General features: G+C 41.2%; 1 protein-coding gene across 3 annotated transcripts; it reads left to right on the plus strand.

Annotated features, from left to right (window-relative positions):
* The first annotated feature begins 1,245 nt into the window (after nucleotides 1–1,245).
* Nucleotides 1,246–7,974, plus strand: pnx (posterior neuron-specific homeobox). 3 transcript variants are annotated; one of them, XM_028799860.2, is made up of 2 exons: nucleotides 1,246–1,535; nucleotides 6,146–7,974. In XM_028799860.2, the coding sequence occupies exons 1-2, from the start codon at nucleotides 1,382–1,384 to the stop codon at nucleotides 6,721–6,723; spliced, it is 732 nt and encodes a 243-aa protein (XP_028655693.2). In that variant the 5' UTR covers nucleotides 1,246–1,381; the 3' UTR covers nucleotides 6,724–7,974. The 3 variants fall into 3 exon arrangements, 2 of the variants coding, with proteins under 2 accessions (XP_028655693.2, XP_028655700.2); XR_007934958.1 differs by lacking the exon at nucleotides 1,246–1,535 and adding an exon at nucleotides 4,067–4,225 and having other exon boundaries at nucleotides 6,146–6,233; XM_028799867.2 differs by lacking the exon at nucleotides 1,246–1,535 and adding an exon at nucleotides 4,756–4,864.
* Nucleotides 7,975–8,830: the final 856 nt, after the last annotated feature.

Consider the following 8,830-nt stretch of genomic DNA (forward strand, 5'->3'; position numbering starts at 1 on the left):
CAACATTAGTACTGAGTAAACAAAAGAATTAATTATATAAAAAAATTAAACTGGAAGAGGGAAAAGTGAAAGAGAGACAGACTGGGCTTGCAGCTGAGGCAGGGAATCTGTGGGCTTCAGTAAAGACCTTGTAGAGTGGTCCGCAGAGCAGAAGACCTCCTCATGAGCACAGCTGAGAGACTTCAGGATGTCATGAAGATCTCAGGTGTCTACACCACTTTGTTTGGTGCAAGCATTACTAATGGGAATATTTATAGCTTTTTAAGTTAGTAAGTGCTCTTCATGTTAGTTCAAAGCTCAGAGCGCAACACAAAGCCCTAAAGGTATACCATAAATCTCTGCATGAAGTAAGACATTACACAAATCAAACTATTGTTTGTCATATCACTCAGTCATTTGCACAATACAAGTGCCCCACTATACTTGTCACAACTAATGAATTTAAAAATCTGCGTGTGGGGATTTGATGTGTGGATCAGGTTGGCCCTATCTTAAAACGTCTTTATTAAAGTCCTGTCCTTTACTTTCTTACGCTCTGTCTCACGGAGTAAACAGTCTTTGCCAATGCTCTTCAGATTAATTCTTATCCAGGTTGGATGTTGGAAAATATCCAAGGAGAACACTTTAAAGTAAATGCCCAATTCATACACTTTGTTCATCTGTTATGCTGCAAGAAATTTTCTTTCTTAATCCAGCTGGAAGAATTTCAAAGAAAAGTAAAAGTGACCCTTTGCACCCCGACCGCACCACAAAAAAAAAAGACACAACAAACCCTAAAAAGCTGCCTTTGTGTACGCAATTGGATATCCTTTATGCTAATGAAAAGAGTATTTTAAAACTCTTTCAAGAGTGAAATCTACATGATCACCCTTTTCTTTCGATAAAAAGCCGCCTGTCTTATGAAAAGAGACACGCTGCCTCGATTACAGCATTTGCACCATAAACGCGTGAAAATCAGAAGATTGCAAATAGAGGACAATAAACAACAGGCGCCTTCATTGAAAAGAGAACACGTTTGAAATTGCCACTTGGCGGTAATAAAGCACACGGCTTGTAACCCCCCGGAGCGATACGTTATTGCTGGTGACAATGAGAAGACACCTACCCCGAGAAGGCAAGCCCCTCATCTGTCGGTAACTTTGCATTTCGATTGAAGAGGTTATACTTCAACGAGGCTTCCTGTAGCAAACGACTTGTTTGTGCTGCTGACACGGTTTGTAAATCATTTAGTGGGTGGCTCTTTTACATGTTAATCATACAAAGTAAGGGTCGTGTGTTGCCATTCAAGTGGGCGCTTTATAAACTGCGCATCCAGTGCGGGTAGCCTAAGAGCAGTTTAACCCGCACACCCTTCAACTTCCCGTGCATGTAAAGAGCTAATATGCCGGCGGGGAAAATCTCAGAACCAGCTAAAACCAACTTTTCTGTTCAAAATATACTGGATCCCGAAAAATTCACGGGAAAGTGCGAGCGACGTTGTGTAACAGCCATGGGACACGACCGAGGGCAAGTAAGAAGGCGCGTGTACTGTCAAGGTAAGGCACGACATTCAAAGGCACTCAATACGTGCTTTGTTTTCAACGTCTTTATTAATTACCCAAACGACGAATAAAGACTCAGATTGAGTTGCACTAATCTTTCTAAACTAATTTTGAAAGTTTGGGTCATTACAGTATCATCTCTTATCTCGGCCTCAAACTTGCTAAATGCACTTTATGGTTGGCGGGCAGGTGGGATGAGGTGCTAAAGCCAGATCACCTAAACGGGATGTGGGAGAAATGTCCACACGGACAAGAACTGGAGGTGGTAGTCGGTCGTGGGGACACTGGAACATGTGGTAGGAGCGTTGACTAGGCATCATCCTCGTTAGAACAGAACAGAATAGAACAGAATGCGCATCCCGTTAGAATGTCGTCCCGACTAGGATGTTCTCCGTCTTATTAATTTCAGCATTTAACTGCTAAATGTAGCAAACCATACTTAACCAGTAACGCTGCAATGCTCGCAGTCTTCTGTTTAATCGCATTTATATGATAAACGCACGGATAATTGTTTCAATTTACTACAAACGAAATCTGTACCAAGCGCTACACACCCTCGTGTCAAAAGGTGGGCGTGTTCTCTTTTCGGACTGCCGGATCCTTCTACGGTCTGTTGGGGTTGCTCAAGAAACAAAAGCCACGCCCACTTCAGACTTCAGTTACTGAAGTCTAAACCGTTCTTTGGCTCCTCTAACAATGGCAGTGCTTACTTTTTGCGTCTGAAACTCATTCCCCAAACCTAAACAAAGACAGCGATCTGACGTCTGAGCTTCAAGGTTAAATCCAGTTCCGTTGGCTGTCTGTGTGTTTGTTTTACGATACACGTCCCACGGAAAGGCCAGCCTGTGAATATGTGTGTGCTCGGAGACTGGCAGCCAGGATTGGCCCCTGCTTCGCTCCCGATGACGTTAACTGTGAATTGGTCAATAGGATCGGAATATAAATTAAAATTAAAAGTGTAAATCAACAATACTGCAACGGTAAAAATGATACTAAATTGCTAAAAAGAATAGAATACACCTAAATATACGCCACTGTTACAATGCTGTTTGCATGTTCTCCCTGTGGATCCATGGGTGACCTCCCCATAACAGACGTGCACTTTAAGTTAATTTGAAACTCTAAATTGACCTCCTATAATTTCAAAATGTGTGCGTGTGTCACAGATGCCCGCTCATTTCCAAATAGCTAAAACAACAACAACAATAATAATAAATGTTTTTACTTATATTGAACCTTTCCCATGCTCAAGGCGCTTTTCACGGTGAAACTGAAAAACTAGAGTTCCGTGCGTTTTCTGTAAACCAACATGATGAACGAGGGGCATGCAGCAGGTGCAGAAGTCAGATGTCTACATTTATTATTAGTTACCATTTACCACTAAAAATGTATCATTAGAATGCAAGTGAAGAAAGTTGCCATTTAAACACCCCAGTCTGCAGTGTTTTCCTGTGTCGTGTTTTCAAGTTTAAATACAGACGTGGTGAATTAGCGTCTGTTTCCACTGACGATCGCAATGTGGCGCTATATTCACAGCAGTCGCACAATCTCACACCGCAGGTTTAGCAAACGGAAGAATGCGCTGTTGTGTCAATGTGCCGATTTTAAATTCATTTACACCATAACCTCGCCCACACTTTACAGGCTATGCTTTCCTTTTACTGTTAACAGGAATTCTTTCTCCTTATAGAACGGTGCTTGCTGTATAGCGTATAGTGCTTAACATTTATCGAAAGCCAAACCTTCACCCTAATGTTAAAATTTTACAACCCCTACCCTAATCTTAAATACTGTACTGGCCTAAGGTTTTAATATACTTTTATAGACGTCTTAGGTTCATAGAATTTAAAGACCCATTTTTTTATAAATATTTATATAGCGCAATTCCATCATTTTTATCCTTATTTTAACCATTCACTTGGGGCTTTTTACTAATTTTAAACCCTAAGGTTATAAAAGGTAATTAAGGTTTTAATTACAGGGGTGTATATGCGCCTTTTAGATTTTTTTGACAGGTTTTATTAAGCTTTCTTAACCTTTTTCATTTTCCCTCTTTCCATGGTTGCTGTCGTCGCAGTTTAAGTCACTTAATCACTTTAATTTATCAGTCAGTCATATATCGGTCATCTTCCGACCTGCTATATCCTAACACAGGGACTCTGCTGGAGCCAATCCCAGCCAACACAGGGTGCAAGGCAGGAACAAACTTATCGCTTTAATATGTTTTTATAAATTACAGACATTTTCTTTAACATGGAGAAATGGTGGAATCACTGGGCCTGTGCATTTCACAACCCAGTAATTGGTTTCAATAAATTTCCCCCAACCTAACCTACACCACAAACATTAACCCATTGGTGGATCTCTGGCTTACATTACAAAAGGTCCAGATACCCCAGCGCCCCACTTTGTCAACCAGTGCACAGCGTCAAGCGAACACAAAATAAGAGTACTGCGCGTGATCAGCATTGTCCTGAGCAAATCGTTACTGTAACCTTAGTGGTCAAGACCAGTAAGCGGTGGGATCTCGAGAGCAGTAGTTAGAGCGTGGAGGGTGCTGTACTGTTATCACGGGCCAGTGCCACGCTCGCACGGGGTGCACTCCATGCTCTAACACCCTCTCAGTTTTGGGCTGGTCAACGCTTACATGTAGTCGGCAATCTGTCGTCAGTGTTGGCTTGGAGGTACAGGACTGCTGCTTTATTTACTTATTTATTTTTAGCAATTCCAATTCGCCGATTTCCTGGAAGGATACCACGATGTTATTGGCTGATTTTTAAAGGCGTGTGTAGAATAAGAATATATTGCTCCCGTGGGCAGGAACCGATGAAAGTTTCTATCAGAATCGAATGATTGTAATTAAGGCAATATTCAATCCACGCGTGGGGTCAGAACACTTCACCTATAGAAACAGGCGGAAGGCAAACCCCAATACGGAAAGGGGTGTGTCGGCAATACAGAAAGGGGTGTGTCGGCAATACAGAAAGGGGTGTGTCGCATCGCACCTCACACGTAACTTGTTTGTCGTCATTAATCACTGCAACCTGCTCGTCTTTAGAATGTGGGAGAGAAACCCATGTAGACACGTGGAACATGCAATCGGGGTTCAAATGCTGATTCCGAAAGAGATAAAGCATTAGCCCAGATCACCACGTCACCACATGTCTGGGTGTTTCGCTTCTTTCTTAAGTAAACTTTTGAATTTAGCGAGTTTGACTGAGCTCTGCTTTGTCCAGGGTTCTCCTGCCTTATACTCACTGCTGCCATGATAGGCGCTGTTCGCCACGCCCGATTCGGTTTAAGCAGGACTCATGTTATGTACGGTATGTTTGAGGCACTAATTGTAAAGATTAGTACAGCAACAGAGAAAATGTATGTCATTTATATTTTTCATGTTCTGTTTTTTAATGAGCTTTTAATAAGTATAAGGCATTTTATACAGATTAAAAAAGAGGGACGTTCGGTCTCTTATGCCGATGTTGTCTAAAGCAGCCCACTTGAGAACAAAACGGTTTTCCCTGAAATACTGGAGGCATGGTGTGATATGCATAGAATTTTATAATAATATTATAATCTCAAAAATGCAACTATTAAAAGTATACCGTTCAGGCCGAGTGTAGGGCAGCTTCACATGATACGGGGGGGAGGGGGGTCTTAGCCCAACTAAATCTCTTCTTGGAGCTGGGCTTGTTCTGAACGGTGATAACTACATGTAAATGACGTAGCAAAGACTTCAAAAAGGTTTTTGAAATGTCTGAACGCTTTGTTTTATTTTCAAGATGCGAACGCACTGTTAAAAACAATGTTTTAATTTCAAGGCACTTTATGGTTCTTTATTGGACTGTGTGGTTCCTCATAGAATTATTGCATAACAAAGCACCATTTCATTCTGGGAAGGTGATGTTGGCTGTTTTTGATTTGAAAAACTAATATGTAGAAAAAACCCAAATCTTTATTGTATGGTAGGCTGCCTAGCAGGACACTAGCTGATGTAAAAAAAAAAACAAACAAAAACCTGCACCTAGCCTGTGTTACTTTACACATGCCTCAAAAATCCTTTTTAAATCGTGGCGTATTGGTATTTCACAAATCTGTTGCCATCTGTTCATGGTTATTTACAGTTTGGATTCTGTTACTGATCTAAATAAATAAAGGTTCTTTCTAGAACATTCAAGTAGATGAGTCTTCTGGGAACCAAACATTTTTCCCCTATGACATTACTCTGAAGAATCACAATGGCACGTTTATTTTTAAGACTGTAGTGAGGCATTGAAGTGTTGCTTACTGTATATGAAACATGAAATCTAGTCAAATCAGGGCACTTTTCCAAATGACAGTACTGTTTGCATTAAAGTCACTACATACAAAGATAGATATTTTGTTATTTTACCTTATACAGTGTCTCTAAATGTAATGCTGAGTAATGAGAGAACAGCAAGCTGTGGCAATAGAATAAAACAATGTACTTTTCTATGCTTGAAAAATAAGTCTTTCTCAAAGGCTCTTAACATTCAGACTGTATCCTGGTTTCAATATTTCATTTATGAATTTCGTGACCTTCTGAATAAGAAATGTTTTTGCGTGTCGTTTGTTTTTTTTTTTAGCCTTGGCAATTGATCTTCCAGAAATTGGGAACAGAACAGGGCAGAAAGTGCAGGCTGACTCAACCCCAGCTGATGCCAAGCCAGGCCTCGGTGATGTTGTTCAGACTGAAAATAAAACGCTTCACACTTCCTCAAGGAGTGACTTGAACAGCAAGACAAGACCCTGCCGATCTCGACGAATCCGCACAGCATTCACACTGGAGCAGCTGCGCTTCTTGGAGAACCACTTCCGTTTCAATCACTACTTGTCAGTCTATGAGCGGTTTGGTATCGCCAGCACCTTGCAGCTTTCTGAAACGCAAGTTAAGATTTGGTTCCAGAACCGTCGTACTAAATGGAAAAAGAGCGAGGGACAGGATAAGGACAAGTTGATGAAGAAGCAGGTCCCACTTGGTCAGACTCAAATTTCACTTCCACAGTATGACCCGTTTCAGAGCCCACCCAATTCAAGGTACCCAACTCAGCCAGTTTCTGCCCCTTTACGCTTTCCCACATTTCAATACCCCGTCCCCTCACCCCCAGCTTTGTACCCCCAGCCTCTTTGTCTTCCTTCAGTCTTTTATAATTGTCTTGCTTGAGAAGGATGAAAACAAACTCCTGTTTTTAGGCATTCAAACCTCCATCTGAAGAATGGTTACTATTCCAGGACTTTCTGTACTTGATTACATTTTTATAAAAACAAATTTGAAAAGAGATTCTAGGATGGCATTTAAAAACCTGGCACTCATGATTTTGAAAACATGTGAGCACATTTGTAAACTCATCATTGTCTTTCAGAAAATGGTGGGTGTTTCAAAAGGAAATATAATGTATTTAATATATATTTATTGTTCTACATGTGAAAAATAGTAACGATAATTGTGCCAAGTGTACATTTTTCTAGTTTCACCTTCTCTAAAGAGGTTTTGCTTTAAATATGTTTGTGAAAGTCTGGGTATTAAGATTTCGAGAAGGTATGGGGGTGGATCTGTGGTTCTGCAAGTCTTTGCCTCTGGGGTCTGGCCCATCTGACCCTAAAATGAGTTCAAGTCAGCGCTGCACATTTCTGCACGCTATAGTAATTTCCTATCCTGAACTGCCTGTCTCTATAGCTATGTTATCAGTCTGTGATCTCTCGCCAGAATGGAAGGAGCTGCAGTTTAACTGCTTACATCAGCCTTATCCCAGAAACTAAAGTCACTCACAAAATGGCAGATTGCTAAAGAGTGGACTGCGCAATACAGCATTTTGAAAGCTACTCTGTGGCTTGGTAGTACTTTTATGGATCGATTATTATTAACAACATTAAAAAGGCACACAGGGCTCATCTGGCCACCTATATTATGTGCCCAACATGAAACCCTGAAGGAAGGTTCACATCATCAAACTACAAATATCTGTTATATTTAACTTGTCACCACTTCATGTAACAAGGTGTCACTGTCTGCTGGCTGATCCAACATTTATTTATTTCACTTATTGTATATGTAGTGCACTCTTCTCAGTCTAATCTTCTTATGGACTACCTGGGAATTCTGTTTGTTGCCACTATGCAGCAAGGAACAATTGGGGGTTCTCCTAGTTTAATAGCTGCACAAGCACTGGCGGCTGAGTGAAGTCCAAGGTGAGAGAAGAGGCCATGTAAAGTGTATGGTAAATACATAGCAAGCCTATACAATGAAGCAGAGGCGACTTGGCTATTAATGCACATAAAAGGCACAAAGGCCAGACAGTGACATCCCTCCACCTGTTACATCCTGCTGTGTTATTAAATGAGAAAATGGGTAATTTTTGTATATAATGGCTATATAAGTCAGATGTCATATTTTTATACTGTTTGATTATTAAAATGAAAAGTGTGTGCTTTATTTAATTTTTTATTCATTCCCAATTTTCATTTCTATTTTATTTATTGGAACTGTCATTGGCAGACATGGTTTATCGTTCCATTGCTATGCCGATGACACTCAGCTTTACCTCAGGACTACTCCCACCTCCTCTACTGCTCCTCTGCCAACATCTACATTGTCTACCTGCCTGGAGGAGATAGAGGCATGGATGAGGCTCAATTTTCTTCAGTTGAACAGATCCAAAACAGAAGCCATCTTAGTTGGTACATCACATCATCTTCGCTCTTCTACCATCACCAGTATTACTTTCTCTGGCCAAAATATTCCTCTTTCCACATCTGTTACTAATTTGGGTGTTAGAATGGACTCCCAACTTACTTTTGACACCCACATCAAATATCTCTGTAAGTCATCTTTTTACCATCTCAAGAACATCGCCAAACTCCGCCCATTACTCACCCTGGCAGATGCAGAGAAGCTCGTCCATGCCTTTGTCTCTTCCAGGCTGGATTACTGTAATGCACTCCTCATTGGGATTCCTGGCAAGAGTATCCAGAGACTCCAGTATATTCAGAACAGCGCTGCCAGGATCCTGATGAGGGTGCGAAAGTATGATCACATCACCCCAATCCTGAAAACCCTTCACTGGCTCCCTGTTTCATTCAGAATAGAGTACAAGGTCTCCCTTCTTACCCATCAGTGCATTTATGGACATGCCCCTCTTTATCTACAGGAACTCCTTACCCCCCATAACTCCTTACGTTCCCTCCGCTCTGTACTCACTAACACTCTTCAAGTCCCCAGAACTAAGCTCAGCAGCATGGGTGACAGGGCGTTTTCATCGGTGGCGCCGAGG

The sequence above is a fragment of the Erpetoichthys calabaricus genome, chromosome 1 (genome assembly GCF_900747795.2).
Source record: "Erpetoichthys calabaricus chromosome 1, fErpCal1.3, whole genome shotgun sequence".
Taxonomy (NCBI): Eukaryota; Metazoa; Chordata; class Cladistia; order Polypteriformes; family Polypteridae; genus Erpetoichthys; species Erpetoichthys calabaricus.

Bases quoted from the DNA above. Each gene is read 5' to 3' on its own strand.
- pnx (XM_028799860.2), top strand. From the start codon at position 1,382: ATGCCGGCGGGGAAAATCTCAGAACCAGCTAAAACCAACTTTTCTGTT. The intron at 1,536-6,145 runs GTAAGGCACGAC...TTTTTTTTTTAG, and splicing joins AAGGCGCGTGTACTGTCAAG to CCTTGGCAATTGATCTTCCA.